Source organism: Rhipicephalus sanguineus, chromosome 1, assembly GCF_013339695.2.
Source record: "Rhipicephalus sanguineus isolate Rsan-2018 chromosome 1, BIME_Rsan_1.4, whole genome shotgun sequence".
In the NCBI taxonomy this organism is placed as follows: domain Eukaryota; kingdom Metazoa; phylum Arthropoda; class Arachnida; order Ixodida; family Ixodidae; genus Rhipicephalus; species Rhipicephalus sanguineus.
In genome coordinates, this window is record NC_051176.1 from 213,018,066 (window position 1) to 213,039,981 (window position 21,916).

The window sequence follows — 21,916 nt, forward strand, 5'->3', positions numbered from 1 at the left end:
ATATATATATATATATATATATATATATATATATATATATATATATATATATATATATATACGATAGAATAGACATTGAGGTACATCATAAATTATAACTGGAGTCATATAATTAAAACTTAGCATAGATAGCAATTACAGCTCAAAAACCCATATCTTCGGGGTCGATGCGGCACCTGACGGATCAGATCTCAACCACGTGCTTCTTTCTACGTGGCTTCGTTCACCTAAGGAACACACCGGGGCACACGAACGCACACGAAGGCGCGTCGCAGCACACTGCCAGGAAAAACGGAAGACGTCTGAAATACACAGGTGTACCGGTTACTGATTGCATGTCATATTTCGCGTTTTATCTGATTCTTTCGCGCTGTACCCAAGAAAACCGCAATTTCCGCTTTTTCTTTCACTGAACAGCGTAAAACTAAGGGGCAGCCACTGTGGCGCTTCTTAGCAGAGAAGCGAACGAGTTCTTTTCGCGTATTTGGAGTTTATGGAAGAAATATATAAGCGCGCGCTACACACCAGATGCAAAGAATAAGCGGTCCACTAGCGTATTTTAAACGACTTGCCGTTTTTCCTGGCCAGATTCTGCTTCGTCATGTAAAGTTGCGATCTGACGTGACATAGCGGCGACATTTCCTGAGCGCCCGGCGCGCTCAGTTTCCATATCGCCAGGATCGGGGCCTTGAATTTCGATTATTAATGCTTCAAATTACGCGTGTTTCTTGGAATTTTTGAAAAATTGGTATGCTATAGATTATCACGTCCTACAACTTTTTCATACAAACAGCTGCCCTGAAGTTAATAATGAAGTTAATTAACCAGTTTTTGATAATTATTTCAATACAACCTTAATGGCGCATTAATATTTGAGAAGCGAAGAGAAAGCGCAAACGCCAGAGCGGCCGGAAAACCACGTTCGTACGCGCCGAAAACGTTCACATTTGTTCTGCCCCTCCTGCATGCCGCCGCCGCTTCGAGAAATCATTCCATTTTGCCCGTGTCCTGAGCTTTTAATTTCATACCGAATGCAAGTTATGCACGCAGAACACGAAAAAGGAATAGTTTTCACCTTTTCAAACCGTTGCTTCGGGAGATACACTAGCAGAAACAACATAAGCGGACACAGCGGCGGCGGCGGATTCCCCCCGGCTGTACGAAAGCGAGATGCGTTGGGGCACGCCGACTCGCTGCTGCTGCGCCTTCATCTACTTCCAATCTTCTCAGCAATCTTAATCGAAATCAGGCTCAAGAACACGTCCTTGCAAGGCCGTGAGCCTCGTCGTGCTGCACGGCTAGTTTGCGGATTGCGCCGATGCGAAACTCCGCCGACTCTTGGCCTCCGTGTTGAAATTGCGGCGTTATACACCACGTTATACACCACGTGGTTTATAAGCTAACGCAGCCAAAGTACGGCTTCCCGTGAAGCGGAAAGGCGTTCTGCTCTTTTTCTATCGCGGTGGCGGAAAAATCGGTCTCGGACCGATTTTTTCGCGTCGGTCTAGCGGCGTGGTTTTCCGGCCGCGCGAGCGGATTTCCGGTTAGTTTTGCCACTTTCGCCCTTTTCGAGGCCAAGTGTGAACGCGTCTAAGTGCGGCAGAGTATTTCCGCCTCGACGCAGAGTTCGTGTGCAAAGACGACAGGTGCCACAGAATTTTCATTAAAAGTATGTATAAAAAAAAAGTATTTGCCGTACACATATCTCCAACGTCACGCCTTTTGCGGTTCTCCTGACGTTTTGCCGATGGTTTTTGCGACAAGTCTGGATAAGGAGCCAGACTTCAAGATTCAAATACATTACCGTTCCGCCGTCTGTTCTCTGTCACAATTCGTCACAGAATTTCTTGCAAGCATGCAAAGCATATGCTGCAGTCAGTTTACCATCCGATGGCTTTCATGACTGATGATGACTTTTTCCTTTACCCTTTCTAACGGGCGTGCGTAGTGACACCCTAGACCCTAGCATATTATATATATATATATATATATATATATATATATATATATATATATATATATATATATATATATATATATATTTATATATATATACATATATAACTCCCTTGCCCAGTTATTGGGTGCGAAAGAGTATTTTTTCTAATGCGTATTTCTTGTGTTTAACGCATTTAACCCAGAAAAAAGAATTTTGAAGCTCTCCGCTTATATAAAACGGACGTCGTTCAATGGCTGATCCACTCGCCTGAGCCATGAAAAGCTCTGCAGCATATTACACTCTTTGTAACACCTGAACACGAAAGGCTGCTCCACACTTGGTAATGCACTAAAATCCACGTACAATCCACTTTGGGAGTTTTTCAAGTGATGCGTAACCGTAGTTTTTGAACGTTGCTCTTGGCGGCGTTGGCATGGCGCCTTCCATCTCTCTAGCGCTTGTCAGCGACTCGAACGACCCCATGGCACGCGCATCGACCACCGAAATGTGTGTGTGGCATCAAATTTTTCGCCAAATTCAAATTTTCCTGATGTCTTCCACGTTGGCTTTGCATCTTGTCCTGCAGAGGGGTTATATGGCACTTACACGAAATTCAACAAAGCCTTCATAGAAAGTATGAAAAATGCGTGAACACGGGGTGTCGCTGGAGCCGACATTTTGACAAGCGGACTTGTCTTCTTCAAGGCTGCCATGAAGAAGACAATTCCGCTTGTCGAAATGTCGGCTCGTGTTCACGACTTTTAACAGCGCTGCTGTTTAAGCTCGCCGTAATTTGTCCATCGGAGACAGAAATGATCATCATCATGAACCGGCACGCGCCCTCTTCGTCCTCTTCTTCGTCGTCTTTGTCTTCTGCTTCGCTCCCAGAACAAGAGAACGAGTACAGAGAGAAAGAGAGTGAGTAAGAGCAAGAAAGAACGACACAAAGAAAGTAAAAAAAAAAAGACAGAGTCTTGGCGAGGTGGGGTTCGAGCCCGCGTTCCCACGATCCGAAGGCGAGCATCGTAACCACTCGGCTATCCAGGCACGCTAGCAGAGCATAGCATAGCCTTGTATAGTATAGTGTAGCAAGAGGGTGAGACAGGGAAGTGAGGGTGTGGAGGAGAGTTGTGAGGCTGAAGAGGGAAGAGAGCAATGCATAGTGTAGAAAGAATGAGAGAGAAATAGAGAGAGAGAGAAAGTCAGAAAAAGATAGAAATAAAGAGGAAGAAAGCGAGAGAAAGGAAAGGAAGAAAGGGAAAGATAGAGAAGATAGAAAAAGCAAGAAAGAAAGGCAGGGAGAGAAAGTGAGGTCGACAAACAAAGAGGGTGAGAAAGGGAGGTGAGGACGAGAGCGAGCAAAGCATAGCACAGACAGAATGAGCTAGAGAAAAATAGGCAAAGAGAGAGAAAGGAAAGAGGGAGAAAATAGAGCAATAAATAGAAATAAATAAAGAAAAAAGACCGAGAAATCGGAGAGAGCAAAGGAAAACTAAAGAGAAACAAAGAAGGCCGCCCAGCTCCGCACTTCCTTCAGGCTCGGCACCCCTGAAGCTGCCTTAATTTTTTTCATCTCTTCAAGCTTCCATCTTGCCCTGAACTTCTGCCTTTTCATAGCAAGTAGCCTCTCCCTACATCGTGGGTAAAATGCAGTCACGTTAGAGAAAAAGTCACCTTTCACAAGCGTGGATCAGCCTATTTCCATGCATTAAAGAAAAAAAAGTGGGTAAAGAGCAAAACGATTTTTCTCGTATTAGTAAACTACTCTTGCTGCGAGAAGACGCTTAGTAAGCTAGAAAACGCGCAAAAAGAAAATGTGGGTGGCGACGCCAACTTGAAGTTACCGTACCAATCACCGTGACGTCACATCCTACTAGGGCCTACTTAGTTCCTAATCAGTAAAAAGGAAGCACATTGTCATCTGAGGGGGCCATAAACTTTATATACCAAGTTTGAAGCAATTTCGTTGGGCCAATGGCGCGAAAGTACGTTAAGTACACTTTGAAATTCGTGACGTCACGCGCGGAGATTTCGGCGCGAAATTTAAAAAATGAAACTTTGAACTTCATTTTCTCCTGTAATAATAAATCTATGATGGCTACATTACCAACATCACAGTTGGCTATGCTGGCTAGATTAACGAACTTACAGTTCTCAGAGTACAATTTATCAATCTAAACTGATTCATTGTTTCTCTTTAGTGACACTCGCTTTAGGAGCGCGGGGGCCCAGGTTCAAACTCCAGCAACGGAGTGAAAAGTTTCTTTTAATCATTTATTCATAACATCGCGACTTCACATGACGTCATTATTGACTGAAGTCACGTGGCTTTTTGTACCTGTTCATTCTCCTGCCGTGTCTTGCTCAAGGCGCCGCGCTAAGAGACACTAAAGGCTTCCGACTTTAAAAAAAAAGGAAGCTCAATGCTCGAGCGGCAAGAGTAACCACGAAACATCGTCATTGGTGCTGCGGTTGCATCGTAAATTGCCGCGAATAAGACTGACTGGATACAAATATTTGATCTTACCGCTTTCCATTTAGTGAAAAGCACGCTGTCGCGATCAGCTGAAGTAAGTGATCAAGCTCTGCTCACTGCAGCGTGGCGGCGGAGGTGCGAAAACGCTAGCGCGCGCACCTATCTGTAGCAAAATGCCATTTTTTGCCACGATCAACACGTACGATGTGCTTGTGGGATGACGTGAGGCGTTCACTTTCCCACATATTTTATTGCTGCTTGCTCTCCGATGTACAACCACAGCCGCTGTCGTTCTTGCGGGCGTCTTCTTCTCACCCGCTAGGCTCGAACGTGCGGAGCAGCTGAAGCGCAACTTCGTCGTCTTCTCTCGCGTTGACGGCTCGCCATAGGGCCCCCCCTCTAGCGAGGTAGCCAGTGCGCGAAGGAGCGATCTTTATGAGTAGCTGGTAGTTGCTACTGTTGCGAAGCGCGTTCGTCTGGTGTTGGAGGATGGCTTGTCGTCTGCGAGGACGGCGTCGGTGTCGAGGAAGGCCGGCTTAATGCGGTCAATGGAGACACTGTCCTCGCGTCCATTAAGCAGCAGGACAAAATGCTTGGGGCAACGCTTGATGACTCTAAAGGGTCCGTCGTAAGGCGGTTGTAGTGGTGGTCTGATAGCGTCGTGCCGTACGAAGACGTGTGTGCAATCCCGCAGAGCACGACTGACGAAACTTGGGCGTGAGTGTTGACGTGGTGGGATAGGAGACACGTCTTTCATGGCGTTCCTGAGGCGACTGGCATAATCAGCGACGTCCAATGGTGGTACCGGAGACACGTCGAAAAACTGGCCAGGAAGCCTTAAGGTCGCGCGAAAAACGAGCTCAGCTGAGGAGCATCGTCCGTGCGTATCGTGCTGCGAAGGGCGAGGAGGACGAGTGGCAGTCTCTCCGTCCAGGGTATCAACGATCGTGAGTCCATGAGCGAGGCTTTGAGTTGGCGGAGAAACCGCTCAACCATGCCATTCGACATAGGGTGGTAGGCTGTCGTCTTGATGTGGTTGACACCAAGCATGCGGGACAAAGTCCGGAAGAGCGGAGTCAAATTGACGACCTCGATCCGTTGTGATGGTTTTGGGAACTCCGTAGCGGCTTATCCACACGGTGATGAGTCCGTGGGCAACTGACTCTGCGGTGATGTTGGTGAGCGGTAGTGCCTCAGGCCACTGCGTGAACCGGTCTACGCACGTTAATATATACCGGCGGTTTTCCGATGGGGGCAAAGGGCCTACGAGGTCCAGGTGCACGTGACTAAACAGTGAGTCCGGAGGTGTGAAGGTACCCAGTGGGCTGACTGTGTGACGCTGGACTTTGGTTTGCTGGCACTTGAGACAAGCACGTGTCCAGCGGCGGACGTCGATGTTCATACGTGGCCATAGATATCGCGCTGTGATGAGGCGTTGAGTCGCACGTATGCCGGGGTGCGACAAGGAATGCAAGGCGTCAAAGACACTGCGGCGAAATGGCGCTGGAACGCACGGGCGAGGACAACCGGTAGACATGTCACAAACGAGGGGAATCACGCAGCCTGGAAGTTGGACATCTTCGAACTTGAGGGAGTTCTCTTGGCGTCGGAGAACCTGAAGTTCGCTGTCCTTCTGATGTGCAGTAGCCATGGCTGCAAAGTCGACTGGCGGGCGCTCATCCATCGTTGCGTTGATTTCTACGCGGGATAGTGCGTCAGCCACGGGGTTGTCTTTGCCACTGATGTGCCGGATATCGCTCGTGAACTCCGATAGGTAGGCAAGCTGGCGGATCTCACGTGGGGTGTGGGCAGAGTTGGTAGCGGTCGAGGTAGACGTGAGCGGCTTGTGGTCGGTGAGGATATGGAATTGCCGACCTTCGAGGACGTGACGAAAATGCTTGACAGCCAAATAGGCCGCGAGTAGTTCGCGACCGAACGTGCTGTAACGGGACTCGGTCTGTGAGAGTTTCCTAGAGAAGAAAGCGACCGGCTGCGAAACTCCGTCGACCAACTGCTGCAGGACTGCTCCGATGGCGACGTCGGAGGCGTCCACGGTGAGTAACGTGATAGCGTCGCTCTTTGGATGCGCGAGGAGCGTTGCGTTAGCCAGAGCTTCCTTGATGGAACTGAAAGCTGTCTCAGTGTCGTCTGTCCAGGAGATGGAAGCGTTCGGCTTCATTTGACCGGACAGAAGTGCATGTAGCGGTTGCAAGGTGGCCGCGCAGTGTGGAATAAACCGACGGTAATAGTTGGCAAGCCCGAGGAATTCACGCAGCTTCTTCGTAGTTGTTGGCCGTGGAAACTGCAATATAGCTTCCACGCGCGCCGTCGGTGGAGAGATCCCACGGGAATCCATGCGATGGCCAAGGAAGTCCAGTGAGAAAACTCCGAACTCGCTCTTCGATCCGTTGACGACAAGTCCATATTTCCGGAGCCGCGTGAAAACCTGACGCAGGTGAAGTTCGTGATCTTCTGCTGAAGTGCTGAAGACGAGGATGTCGTCGATGTACGCGAAGCAGCAGGTCACACCACGAAGAACCTGGTCAACGAACCGTTTAAAGGTTTGTGCTGCGTTTCGTAGATCGAAGGGCATCCGTATGTATTCAACCATGCCAAAAGGTGTTATTATGGCAGTCTTCGGTACGTCGGAAGGCTCGACAGGTATTTGGTGGTATGCCTTCACTAAGTCGATTTTGCTGAATACGGTGGAACCGTGCAACAATGCCGTGAAGTCCCGGATGTGCGGTATCGGATAGCGGTCCGGTACCGTCACTTTGTTGAGGGCGCGATAGTCACCGCACGGTCTCCAGTCACCTGAGGGTTTGGGGACCCTGTGTAGCGGTGATGACCAGGCACCGGAAGAGGGGCGGACGTATCCGAGGTCAAGCATGTGCTCGAATTCTTGCCGTGCAATCTTGTAACGGTCAGGTGCGAGACGACGAGCACGTGCAAACACCGGTGCTCCTACTGTCACAATGTGATGAGTGACATTGTGGCGCACTGGGTCTTCAAGAGATGGAGCACGGAAGAGGTCGGAAAATTCTTCCAGAAGCGTATAGACCACGGCGGAGAGACTTTGGCATGAGCTTGCACGAGATGTAAGGGTGGTAAACTCGATGTCACGCCTTGAACTGTTAGGTGGGTCTCAGAATCCACGAGGCGGCTATGTCGTAGGTCCACCACAAGCTTAAAATGCCAAAGAAAATCCGCACCGATAATTGGTACACGCACGTCGGCGATTAAGAAAATCCAACGAAACGTGCGTCTCAAGCCGATGTCAAGCGTAACAGACCTCTGTCCGTAGGTCCGTATGGTGGAACCATTAACAGCTGTGACAGGCGGCGTTGTCTGGCGTCGTCGACGGTCCTCCAGCGTAGGAGGAACAACACACACTTCGGCACCCGTGTCGATGAGGTACCGAACTTTGGTGACGCGGTCCGTGACGTGGAATAGGCGGCTGTATGTCGGGCCTGCAACACTGGCCGCCGTCAGGGCGTGGCCCGTGCGTTTCCCGCAAACTGGCATGGCTGATGGCACTGACGAGCGCGTGCCCCGTATCGGTGGTGGTACCAGCAGACGCTGCGAGGCAGACTTGGCGATCTATCGCGGCTTTGGCGTCGTTGTCGTGACGTATTGCGTCGGTGGTCTGCTTTCAGCAAGCTCAGTTCAGCGGCCAGCTGGTCCATTTTGGGGTTGAGCTCCTCGTTAGCTTGAAGGAGGAGGTCTAAGTGGTCATCGCGGACCGGCGCAAAGTGGGAAGAATCACGTCTCTCGATTGCAGATATGGACGGGGCACCGACATCCATAATCTTGTCGGCCATCTGTGCCAGTGAGTCGAGAGTTTTCGTGGAGGACACACTCAAAATCATCCGCACCTGCTGCCGCAGTCGCTGTAGAAAGAGCTCTCGTAGGATGGATGCGTCCAATGCAGCAGGGTTGTCCCCGATGAGATGTCGCATGCGACGCAGAAGCTCCGTAGGTTTGCGGTCACAGAGTTCCTCCGCGGTGAGCAGCTGCTGCGGCCTACGCTGTTCCGACTCGGTTGTCCGGCGGATGAGCTCTGCTTTAAGAGTGTCGTAGGGGTTGTCAGGAGGCGGAGAGCGCAGAATGTCTCTTACGATGGCGATGACAGCAGGTGGTAAAGCGCCGATGACATAGTCGTACCTCGCTGATTGCGATGTTACCTGGTGTCGTCGGAAGAGTGGCTCGACGCTCAGAAACCAGAGTTCCGAGTCCGCCTGCCAAAACTCCGGTATCTTGAGAGTAGCGACGACAGGGTCGGGTACCGTGGGATTCGGCGTTGCGTCACTGTTGGGTGTGGTGTCCATGGTCAGTCGGAATGTACGTTGCTGAAGTCCTTACTGTAGTCACCGAAGAAACGGGGATGGCCGTGACGCTCAGTGCGTTGGCGAAGGGACGAGCAGGGGGCGCGTTGCCGTTCGATGTCCGGGTCACCACTTGTGGGATGACGTGAGGCGTTCACTTTCCCACATATTTTATTGCTGCTTGCTCTCCGATGTACAACCACAGCCTTGGTTGGTTGGTTGGTTGGTTCCTTGGGGGAATAGCCCAACCCACTACGGGGGATCGGCCACGAAGCGTGCGGCAGTAGACTTTGTGAAAAAATAAGTTAAAATGAATATGCGAAAAAGATAATTTATAGTAAAGAAAAAAAAAATGTTTGGGCAATTTTGGTTCTTTTTTTTTCTTTAATGAAATGTTAATTAAACGATTGTTAAATAATAAAATTAAATAAATAAGCAATTACAAAAATTTAAGTAAGGGAATGAAAAGATATATTTCTACTTATAATATTAACATGGCAGTCTCTTTGTTTCTTTAATATAAATGAATATGGCATCATATATGCCCCTGTTGCATTGCCCTAGTGCCGACGCCCCCAGGGAGAGTAATGCTGATGTGGAAAGCTCAAGGCCAAGTTTTTGAAAAGGAGGTTTTAGAAGTCTTTGCCTTATGTTTTGGTATCTTCGACATTCTGTGAAGTAGTGCTCTATTGTTTCCGCTTGATTACAATAATTACAGTTAGGGGAAGGAACGAAACCAGGCCTGTGTAAATAAAAATTTAGTGACGGTATTCTGCATCGCAGTCTAGTTAACGTTACTTCCAATTGCCTTGTACTACACCATGTGCTATTCCACGAAAACCTTAGGTGCTGAAAATATGTATTGTTTAGGACGGAAGATTTAGTGCGTTCCTCTTGCAGACAAAAATTTCGGAATCGTGCGATCGTGTTATTAGAAGACGGCCTCAGAACATTTATGACCGGTCCTTTAAGGGATGCTGCCGCCAGAGTGTCCGCCGCTTCATTTAATATCAGTCCAGTGTGGCCTGGTACCCAAACCAACCGGCCACTGTCGTTCTTGCGGGCGTCTTCTTCTCACCCGCTAGGCTCGAACGTGCGGAGCAGCTGAAGCGCAACTTCGTCTTCTCTCGCGTTGACGGCTCGCCATATGCTTGACAAGAGGAAAATTGAATCCAACGAGCTTGCTGGGCTTTTGCTCGAACATCGCGCGACGACTCAATGTTATAATTGCTAGAGTTTTACGTACCATAACCACGATATATGATTATGAGCAGGGGCGTAGCCAGGGGGGGGGGTTCAAACCCCCCCGAAATTTTTCAGTTTTGTTTGCGTATATATACACGCGCACATACAAACGCGCGCACGAACATACGTAAATTATCTAGAATTTCGCCTCCATCGAAATGCGGCCGGGATTCGATCCCGTGACCTTAGAACCGCGGCGGTCGTGGCGACTCAGTGAGATGTACTGAAGAAATAGGTCACACGGTCCACGAAGATACAGGTGAATAAATGCAGTTCGGTTTAGCGTTTAGTACTAATAAGACATGACGCTGAATCCACAATCCTCCTGCGATGCCAAAACGCTCACCGTATATTTTTGCTAGAGTTACTGTATATGGAGCCATACACAATAACTCTAATTTTCGCATCGCCGCCTGGGCATCGCAGGAGGCCAGGCGGCGTAGCTACCGGGAAGGAACTAAAAGACTGTCATAAACGATGTTTAGGTAATAATTTGGGGCACATGTTTATGGTTCAGTTAAAACTGCAATATTCCAAACCGTGCGTACGTGCGGCGATGTTGCATAAGAGGTGGTTTGTAATGAGAGCAGCATTCTGGACAAGTCGGTAGTCCATTACTTGAGTATGACTGCGCCACAAGAGACACGGACGAGAGAGAAGACAAATACAGAGCAATGTCTCCTCTTTCGTCCGTGTCTCTTTTTTTTTTTTTGCGAATTTCCAATTTCAGTTTTTACAGGGCGCCGTCCGTTCGCATACACGGCCGTGCAGTCCCTGGCATGCAGTGACCTAATGTTATAGGTCTAGCATTGGTGTCACATAGCCTGCAACAAATTAATGTGTGAAGTCAACGCCATGCATTATATATTACACGCTAAATCGAGCAGTAGTCTACTTGATCCTGCGGCATATTTCAGCGTGCACCTCCCCGAGGCTCCGCACGATGTTCAAGGAAAAAGAAAAGCAGCGAAATAGCTGTCGGGTAAGCTCACTGAATCAAAATTTTCTCTCGCCGAGCACCCCACTCTCGGAAAAGTAAGAATTTGACAAAAGCGTTCGTTGTAGCGTGCGCCGCTGTAGCGCTCGCCTTTACGGTTCAGGTGGAAGAGTCTATCTGCTATTCTGCGCCGGGCGTATTATATTAGATCAGCGGAACATAGCAGTTTCTCTCTCTCTCTCGAGCGAATCTTGCAAAATCTGCGAATAAACCCATATAAAAAGGGTGGCTGTAGTGAAGGTTCGTAAAATACCAGAGCCGAAGTTTAGTATGGAATAGTTCGAATCTAGCCGATGAAGTGTCAGCAATATTTAGGGGGGGGGGGGGGGGGGAAGAAAAACAGAAAACACCGGGGCCTGCCTGCCAAGAGTCCCTGTATAGAGTCAGGACAACTTAAAGGAGTGGTGACACAAATATTCGGACACAACTTGAGTGTTGCATCACACTAATGGCCATCTGTACAATATCAGCCAGCCTACCCAGATACCTACAAAAAAAATGTCACAGTTTCGCCGCAAGGGCGAAGCAATGAATGCGATGGGAGACCAGCGCTGGATAGGTGGCGCGCCGAAAAAGGGCGCCTGGCGGGGAGTCGCGACATAACTCAGCCGCTCGCATGGCCTCCGCGCCGCCGGCTAATCTCGGAGGCCATGCCGCTCGCACTCAAACGACCGGCCGCAATGCACCGCGGTGAGCGCACGCGCGTGTGCCGTTCCCGTGCTTCATTTTGGCGCGAACAGCTCGAGCAGCCATTGCGCCAGTAATACTGCTCTATGGTTTAGAAAAAAATAACTTTGTCTGAAGGCTACGTTCTCAGGAAAGCATTGGAAAACGGAGAGAAGTCCTACAAAGCAGACTACGTCTGTGCATACGGCGTCAAGAGACAGTGCTGTGCCTTGGTGGCGACTCCGTCGTCACCATTTTCTGGTTGCGTCCTGGGATTTGTGTCAAGCTAGTGCAGGCTCACAAGCCTCCATTGATAAGTACGTGCTGCGTCGATACCAGCTGCCCACTACTGCAGTAAAAAAAAATAATAATAAGAGGCAAGGGGTATCTGCGTCAACGTTTTTCTGCCGTGGTATGTATGCCCAGCCTGCGGTATGTATGCACGCGTACGTTCAAGCAAAGCACCGTGCTAGCAAAGCATGTACGGTGTCGCGCTGTTATGCTCGAGGGCGCGGGACAGATTACCGGCCACGGTGGCCGCATTTCGATGGAGTTGAAATAAAAAGAACACCCGCGTACTGAGATTTATGTGCACAATAAAGAACCCCAGGCTGTCAAAATAAGTCCTGATTCCCACACTTTGGCGTGCCTCATAATCATACCTTGTTTGGCACTTAAAACGCTAGCAAGTGTCGATGTTGATCAAACACGTTTATTCTAAGCAGGCACAGGCAAGCGAAAAAACTAACACAGTACGTTAGGCGAATTAAACGGCGAGTAAAAATCCAAGATATTTGACCCTTTTCTAGCGAGGCATAATTGCGATGGCACTTCGCCGCGGCAGCTAATACACAAAGAAGCTTTACCGCATCGGCTGACTCCAGTAAGCTAAGCTTTGAGTAATCCGCTGATTTGTTCGTGACAACTCTGTCTGTAGCCCAAGTAAAGTTCAACGGAGGCATCCATCGCGGGCGTATTTCTTATAACTTTGCAGCGGCTTCGGCGAACCTGCCCCCGTACACATCTCGTAGACAGACAGCTTTCCTTCTGCGTAACTGTTTGCAAATGATGCAGACTACCTGCCTATCGTATCATTCATTGCACGCGGTGGCATCAGAAATGAACTTGGTGGTGGTCAGATGAAAAAATTGTTACATATGCTGCATCCTGCATAATATGTACGTTTTTTTACGACAAAACACCGATTAAATTCTTCTCGTTGGCCCCGGTTTCCACTGGTGGCCCTCACTATCGAATAAATCTAGCAGGCACGCGCAATTCGGTTTAGAAACCAGACCGACGCCACTAGAGCAAGAGCAGAACATACTGTGCTCGCCTGACTGCCGGGATGCAACGCCGCATCCGTTCATATTCATATGTTTTAAAAGGAAAAACATAGAAGGATACGTCCTCCCTCATTTCTACGTATTGTGGCAGTTGAATGCGCAACAGTACCGCCAGCATCCTCTGTTTTGTTTCGGCGATACACGCCCGCATCGCCTCAACCAGTCGCCACTCTCGCCCGCGGGAGCGGCTGGAGTATGCGCGCTTTGACCGCCAGGGCGGCCGCGGAAACTCCAGCGCTGGTTCCCTATAGCAAGAAATTAATGCTATACGAAGTGAGGCTCGCCAATGGATACTCTCAGTTTGAACAGCGTTCCTGTTGCAAAGGCGGCCGAAGCAGCGAAGGAAACTAGCGTGCTTCAACTGTCGAGCTGTGACACTTGATAGTTCGCGCTCATCTTCTGTTTGTTCGTTTAGCGGCGTCCCTTCAGCTCGAGTGACTTTCGTACGCTCGGTAACATGAGCGCGGACATCACGGTGAAAGCGTGAAACATTCCTCTTCCCCTCACCGCGAGAAAACCGCGCGAGCAGACAACGGAAGGGCAATGTTCTCGCTGCGCAAATATAAGAAGCGAGCGAGCTCGACGACGACTTTTAAATGCGCCCGTCGCGCTGCTAGCGCCATCTCGCTGGTAATGAAGAAAGCTTATTATCGCCTGCCGTCTGTGAGTCCGTCCAGCGGTAAAGGGTATGTATATAACGCTCGCCGTTAGCTACGTGGAGGATCTGCGTTTCGTGGCGTAGTGGATAGCGCCACTCGCTGCGGAACAAGAGGTCCTTGGTTCGATTCCGCGCTTCGGAAGCATTTTTCTGAATTATTTTTCTTTGGGGCTTTTATATATATATACATACTTATACATATACGGTGCATGACGGCGACGGCAAAATCCAGCCGAGACTGTCCATATAAATGCTATCGCAATAATAACATTGCAGCAGCTTACCCTCACAATATTCGCATTGCTCTTGTTTTGCGACAACAGCAACGCGACGGAGAAAACAGAAAAAAATATATATATTGTATTTGAACAAAACGCCACATGTCGCTACCGGCTCCTGCAGCCGTCAACAGCTCCGGTAACCAGTTATCCGCAAACATTGGGAAATCTACAGAAAAACTAAAGCTCTCTACTGCCGGGATCGTATTGCGTAGTGGACAGATAACTGCTTCGGCGTTACGACGTGCGTACGTGGGACTAGTATTCCTTGAGGACGCAACGTTGCCCACTCTAAATACGAGTCAGCAAAGCGTACATCACGCCACTTGCATGTTACAGATAAGCGTCAATGTTGTGATTTCACTGCTTCCTTCGTCATGTCAAGCTGCTGCTTTACAAATGATCGAAGCGAAAATGTTTCAGCACGTCTAATGCTGCGGCTGCTCCAAGCCTCGAGTTGGACGACAAGAACAAAATCGCAGCCACCGGCGAGATTCGAGAAGTGAATCGAGCTTTTCTGACCGATTTTTACACTCCTCCCAGCTCCTTCGTCCATCGCCGCACTAGATAAGCAACTTTGTTTGACGACTGAGGAAACGAGCACTCGCAACGCTCTCTCAACACAACAGATGAAACAGCAGCGCTGACATGGCAGAAGCTAGCCAGTGACGTCACTGGCTCTCGCGGTCAACTGGTAGTATTTAACGAGTAGGCAGACTACATCACTACACCACGGGGCCACCGGGGCCACCGAGTGCTCTTTGAAATCGAAACTGCCTCCGGTCGTAACATTCGTTACGAGCTCGGACAAATGAGTTTTGTTGCCGCCATTAACGAGTCAGTAGCCACCGATTATGAGCCAGAGGTGCACAAAATTTTCTGTCACCACTCCTTTAGGCTACAGCCTAATGCCCACAGACGTCAACCTTTTGTACTTCCGAGGTGAAGCATCCTGGATTTACATAGGGGCAAATGACCGATAGGTCGTGGCATGACATGCGTTATTCTGGACCAACGCCTCATTGTCTAGATTGCAAAAATTTAATTGGCTTAGAATACAGCCATCACGAAAATTGACAAGATGGCAGAATTTTAACAAGGTGCTTGATTGGGCTGGTTGGTGCTGCATGGTAGACGAAGAACGAAAACAGCGCTAAACACGGGACGAGAAGAGGACACAAACACGGCGCACAACTAACAAACAATGTTTATTGCAAAAAACAGTGCAATATATAGGATACAGGTATCTGCTCAGAAACACGAAACATAAGCCAAAGTCACATAGATGTGATAAAGGCCAAACGGCGAACATTATCAAGAACCTGTCATATCAGTGGACCCCAGATATCTAATTTCACAGCCGTGAAGCGAAATTGATATTCGCCGTTTGGCCTTATGCATGTATGTGACTTTGGTTTATGTTTCGGGTTTCTGCGCAGATACCTGTGTCCTATTTATTGCACTGTTTTTTGCAATAAACATTGGTTGTTAGTTCAGCGCCGTGTTTGTGTCCTCTTCTCGTCCCGTGTTTAGCGCTGTTTTCGTTCTTCGTCTACCATGGCAGAATTTGAGTGCCCAAAATAGCACCCATGCTCATCAGTTAAGTCACGATTAACGATGCGTGTATGAGCCACAAGCAGAACAGGGGCAAAAAATAAAACAAAGGAAATACAAAGGGGGGAAAAACTAAGTAGTTCTCATACACGCATTACGTGCTCGCACCACAAAAGCATTAGGGTCGTAGATTTTTTTTGTTCCTGTTGTTGGGGTAAAACTGAGAGCTGGGCGAGTTGGTGTGAATTCATGTTGAAACTTTTTTAGCGCGCACAAAAGACGGAGGACACAGAACGAAGGTACAAAACGAGCGCTTTTTGTACCTTCTTTCTGTGTCCTCCGTCTTTTGTGCGCGCTAAAAAAAGTTTCAACCTGTTGTTGGGGGTGAGGAGTGCAAATACGCAGAATACGCGCAACACGCACCAGAATAAAGTTTTATCGCTGCTTCGCGCCAGACACCTACGCAGGCAGACTATGGGAGTGTAGACAATGCACTGATCCCTCATTCTGGTGCCGAAAGGTGCCGCCACACGTCTTGCCAAATGCCAGCGCAGAATGCCTGCGCATTATGTACTCAGAGTAACTGTGGAGCAACAGGTTTCTGCAAATAGCGGCCAGCGCGAATAAGCACTCAGGACCAAAATGCAGTAGATCGCAAACCACAATGTCCAATACGAACTTTCATCCACAAGTCCTAATATATGCAGCAATTAGGTAGAAAATGTACCAGATCAAGAACAGCACTGCAATGCCAGCTGGATTTCCGTGGCTGCACTACATTTACCACACTCGCAGTATTGCTCAACTACGTATAAAATTAAATGTAGAATGTATAAATACAGACTTGCCACATGGCAATGCTCTGTGTAAACTGCTTTTTGCACGAATGAAACTGCCAGCTGGAAGCCTCAGAACAAAATGTAACAGCAACACAACTTTCTCACCGATGTGGCTGTACTGGTACCAGTGTGTCGTCAAACGCGATTGGCCACTAAAAATGTGTTTGAAATCAAGTAACCAAGAAAGGTTTTCTGAACAGCAAAAGCTAGATTACGTAACTGCAATTTAATAAAGGCAGGTACAAACCAGACAGGACTCTTGCAGGGGTACGAATGTCCTCAATTTCACAAGAGTTCTAAACTCTATTCATCATACCACAAGAGGGACAACATCGTCCTGTTCAGCATGTCAGTGCCAAAGTCCTTTTTCACAATTTCATGAGCCAAGCGCAAACATCTGCACATGTTGCAAATTATAACCACATCACGATCGCAAAGGTCCTTTAGAAAAGTCTGAACAATTGTCAGCTGCCCATTGACTTTGCAACGGCATCTGCATAGCTGTGGGGGAAAAAGCATAGGCAGAAGCTCGAGCTCATCGGCACTTTCAAGAAACTCTTTGGAACTGGCCTAGCTCTTGAAGACATTTTGCCTACACACAAAGCATTTCACAACACTTGCAACCCCTGTGTAACACACACACACACGCAAATAAAATAAATCAGACATGGGAAATGTTAAAACCTACAACCCGTGACCAGGGGGGAAAAAATGAAGGTAGAGTTTATTTGATGTTGCTTGCTTCATCTTCCCACCATATGAAGCCAATATCACACACACCAGCTGGCAGATGCACGTCGCAATCAAAGCACACACCAAAATGAAATGGATCGAACATTCAGGGGGCGGGGAAAACAAAATGCGTACATGGGAGAATCAGTCACGCGCGAGTGTGAACCACTGTGCAGCATGGAATAGCTAAGCATTTCAAGATGGCAGAATGAAAACTTGGTTTTTCTTTTTCTTGAAGTCTCATGAGAAATAAACAGAAAAGAAAAGCCACCACGCAAAAAAAAGGCAGTCTTAACTACTGCACATTTGCAGCCAAGCTGTGAATGCACAGAAAATTAAAATTAAGATGGAAAGGCAGGCATCTCACAAGCAAGGCTGCAAATGTTGCATAACAGTCATGCGCACAAAAAGGAAGCAGAGAGGCAAATAAAGGTGTGAACAAGGGCTCAACAGGGAGGAGGGGGGGGGGGCAAAAAAAAAAAAAAAAAGAGTCCTGCATCTACACTTTAGTTGCACACTCTCCACACTGCTTGCAACAGCTAGATTTCCCCCAATCTGTACGAAGATCGATCACATGTGCAGACAAGAGACACAAAAGGGGCATGACAGATGGCAGGTTCAGCTTTACAGGGCAGCAGCAAAACGGGGTGAAACCAAAGGGTGGCGAGGAGGCAGTTGAAAGAGAAAAAGGAGGAAAGCGTTGGTGCCTAGCCCACACCCTGGTCCTGACAGACTACTGTTTTTTCTTCAGTTAGGGGGCCGCTCCTGGTTGCAGTCCGTGCGGGGACTGGTCTGTTGACACGGGTGGTGGGAAGAGGGGAAGGAAGAAGCCATCTGGTGAATAAGCGCTGGCCGGCCAGCAGGGCATGCCGGGTGCTCCCTTCCGCCTTCCCAGCGGCAGGCGCCCACTTTCCGGGGCACATCTGCTCTAGTGACCCTTGACCCCCTATGTCGAGGTGGTGCTGCCCAGTGCAGCAACGCTGGGTGACGTGACCGGTGACGTGGGGAGCATGCCAAGGGCATTGGAGCCCACAGGAGCACCGCCTGCATGCACACACATGGCTTACTGTTGTGCTCAACCATTTGCTATCAACGCACTAGGAATAGAATGTACTAGCATAACTTTTAGTCAGTGTTGTAGGCATTACTGAAAAAAAGTAACTAAATACGTTACTCGTTACACTATAAAAAAAGGAATGCATTACCGCCCTACGTTACCTACAAAAAAAAAAATGTAACGCGTTACAGTTACCGAAAAAAAGTAACGGACGTTACCTCTGCCGTTACTCCGCAATCATAAATTTTAATCAACGTTTCCTTGCTGCAGGAACCCACAATAAGAATTTTTCAAACCCCAAATTTATGTTTCACATACAACTTCTAACCCAAACAACTATTATACCCAAAATGCTGATTTAACGAGAGAGAGAGAGAGAGAGAGAGAATAAACATCTTTATTTCGGTAATATTTAAGCGTCGTCTTCGGGGTGGTCTCCCCCTTCTATTAAACCATAGGCTTTCACCGCGTCGACAGCCCTCGCTATCAGCTGGCGCTGGTCTTCAAGGGTAAGGCTGGCTAAGGCTTGCTCCCAAAGCTCAGGCGTGTAGTACGGGTTGAATTATTTCCACAAATGTACCAGATCTTAGGAATTATATAGTGGCTTATAGTTGCCTGTAGTGTTTCGTGTGATGGCTTCTGATTCTGGCACATGGTGAATCCATTTTTCTCAATGTGAGATTATACACAATATCAGATTTAATCTTCATCGCTATCCGCAAAGAAATCATCACTTAACTCTCAAGAAATTTACAGTAATTCTAACAATGTGCTTCTAGTAGCAAAAGAGATAGGCAAATTTTTTAGTAGTAAAAAAATGCTTTAATGGCCTAGTCACGGAAAAAAATATCTGTGCATAAACATTTTTTGTTCACTTTAACCTGTATAATTACCGCAAGAATTGTGAGCCTTTATGTGAGGGTGTTCAAGATCAGCCTCACTCGCGAAACTTAGCTCCACTTGCGGATAGAAAGAACCGAAACTTATTTTCAAAACAAAGTTCATAAGCCTTATCAAATTTCGCATATCTGGACATTTTTCAAAAATAGTTTTTTTTTCGCTCTACAAGTTTCAAGCAATGTTACTTTACTATTTGTTGCGCACACATTTCATACACAAACTGTCTTCTTCTTAACGGCAATATTTGTGTTTTGCATTGCCGTGAACTTTCGAGAACGACAGCTAATCAAATTCGTCCCAATATGTTCGATATTTTCTCCCTCGTAAATTATGCAGTTATAAAAAAAAACCAAGTTTCTTTCCGGGCTGTTGAGTGCTACGTGCACAAAATGTTAAATTCCCGATCAGATCTAAAATATCCATTTTCGGATCCGTGTCGATCTCTCGTGGAATCACTTGTTTGCGATAACCACGGTTAGAAGTCTAACTGCGACGTTATGTCTGCCGTGTAGCTACCTGTAACCGTGGTGAGCCCATAACCGTAGTTAGCTTAACCGCGGTTAAGGCTGTTCGTGTGACAGCGGTATTAATGGGCTTTGGTTGAAACAGAGGGACGCCAACCAAGGTAATGAGTAAAAAGATTAGTTTTTTTTTTGTGCGTAACAAGAAAAAATCCTAAGTTTCGCGTCCCACTCGCGTTCTTTTTCAGGGTTTTCTTCCTGCCATGGGGTCACGCCTCTGCTCCATGATGTGCAGAATTCCGTTGAGGCAGACTCTCGATCGGCAGCGCACCTGCAGACCAGCTGACTTTACCGGCTGTCTCCTGGATGGGCCAGGATTCCACAAAAAGCCGCTAATAGTAATTGGCCTCTAACCAGACGACGCGGGAGTTGTCAAATTTGATGCGGTGTTCGTTCACCACGCTGTGCTCGGCGAGTGTACTCCACTGTCACTCGAACTTCCGGACGTCGTTTTTATGTTGTCGCAGCCTCTCGGGGTAGATCTTTGTTTCCCCCACGTATGAAGTGTCACGATCAGCACATTTTGTGGAGTAAACCAACCCTTGTGCTTTCTCTTCGGGCGGCCTGTCTTTCGGGCACGAAAAGGTGCAGGTGCCAGCAATCCACCTGCTACAATCCACTTCCACGAAAAGCATGTCTGTACAGTTTCTCATGGAGGATTCCGCGGCTTTCTTCAAGCTTTGTGTGGCGACAAGCGATTCCGCCAGGGCTTTTTGACAATGCCTGGCAGACCGACAGCAGTCCGACGCTGCGACAAAAGAATTCGCCGGGGCGAGCTCTGGGAAAATGGCGCCTACAGGATGAAAAAGTAACGAGTAACGTGACACCACACGTTACCGAAAAATGTTAACGTAAGTACGTTACTCGTTACAGTTTCGAAATTGTAACGAGTACGTTACTAAGTTACCGAAAAAAGTAATGCGTTACCGGTAATGCTGTTACTTGTAACACGTTACCGCCAACACTGCTTTTAGTACATCGAAATTCCTGCTGCCAAGTGCAAGGCAGAGGTGGATACACCTGTATTAGAAATCTCTGTACGTAAGCAATATCGAGTGTAGAAAGTGGCCTTTGCCATGCCTCTACATTTTACCCAATCACCTCTGACCCTTATCTCAAAGCCCAATGTGACAAAGTAATCGAAAGACGCACAGCAAGATGAGCAGCCAAGTTTAAGTGTTCAGTGATACATACCGTATTTACCCGCATAATTTGCGCCCTCGCATAATTTGCGCACCCCTAATATTTAACCAGCTTTGCTAAAAAAAATGATTTACTTGCATATTTTGCGCTCCCCGCCCCGCTCGAGCCAGCTCGCCGGTGCGCGCGCACGGGGAAACTTTGGACGGCCGCGCCCCGCGGCCCTCACCGAGCAGGCGAGAGCAGTCATACACAAGACAGGCTGCGAGTGCGAAGTCCCTTCTTCCGATTACTTCGTTCTATTCTCCGGAAACCGCCGAGACCGTACGACCGTACCAACCGTACCCGAACACCTAAATCTGTTCACCGGTTGTCGGAACTACTCGAGCGTTCTCCCGCCGTGAGAATGCATGCACGCGACACGGCACGGACTACTTTCTGCATCGGAGGCGTGCGAGGGCCAGTCACGCCAACATTTTCCCGCGCTGACCCTCCTCCTCTGCGTCCGCGCTGCGACGCAGCCTTCGTTGATTTCGGAAGTTTAAGCAGTTTAGGTTTCGCGATCAGCCAGTTGCGTGTTCACTGTTCTCTTGCGCTGGGCTACAATAACTACTCGGCAAAATTCAAGCTAACTGTTATAGAATTTGCCTACGGAAACGGGAACTGTGCCGCAGAAGAGTTCGCTTTTTAATACAAGACCAAGAAGGAGACCGTTCCGAGGACCGAAGCATGGAAAGTTTCCTGCCATTGAAGAGTACCTTTTCAAATACAGTCGAACCCCCTTATAACGATCCCACATATAACGATCTATCGGTTATAACGACCATATTTGGGTGCACTTACGATTTTCCTATGCTAACCATTGAAGCTGCGTCCAGATATAGCGAACATTTTTCAAAGCCTCCTACTTTTACAACGAACACTTCAGACACGGTCGCGGTAAAAATGTGGTGCATACGAAGCGAAAAAAAGTTAAAATATGCCTTCTAAAGCGTGACAGGGGCGCGCGCTTGCGCGTGCCCCGCTTTAGTTTACTCGCGATTAAGATACCCAGATCGGAGAGCACCGCACGCAGATTTCGGACGCTGCGAGCGAGGTCGCTCACTTTTCAGGCGTTTCTTCAGTGGTAGAATGACAGTGGGAAAAAAAAATAGTAGGCATCATGAAGCCTTGCGGTCAGCTTTCGCACAGTAACCTTTCCTGACGCCGTTCTCTGCAGCTACGACCGCCTGCGATGAACCAA

The 21,916-nt window shown here is 48.2% G+C and overlaps 2 protein-coding genes across 5 annotated transcripts in view; one reads left to right on the forward strand and one right to left on the reverse strand.

Moving 5' to 3' along the window:
• LOC119407071 (uncharacterized protein C18orf19 homolog B) overlaps positions 1-21,916 on the forward strand; it is a 579,856-nt gene that overhangs the window by 343,161 nt on the left and 214,779 nt on the right. The gene's annotated exons all lie outside the window — the stretch shown is intronic.
• The window catches only part of LOC119407040 (casein kinase II subunit alpha), a 63,720-nt gene continuing 58,334 nt past the window's right edge, over positions 16,531-21,916 (reverse strand). For all 4 annotated transcript variants that reach the window (XM_037673873.2, XM_049419243.1, XM_049419248.1 and 1 more), the window contains one exon: positions 16,531-18,099. In XM_037673873.2, coding sequence (XP_037529801.1) covers positions 18,002-18,099 — 98 coding nt within the window. In that variant the 3' untranslated portion in view covers positions 16,531-18,001. The remainder of the gene's footprint in view (positions 18,100-21,916) is intronic.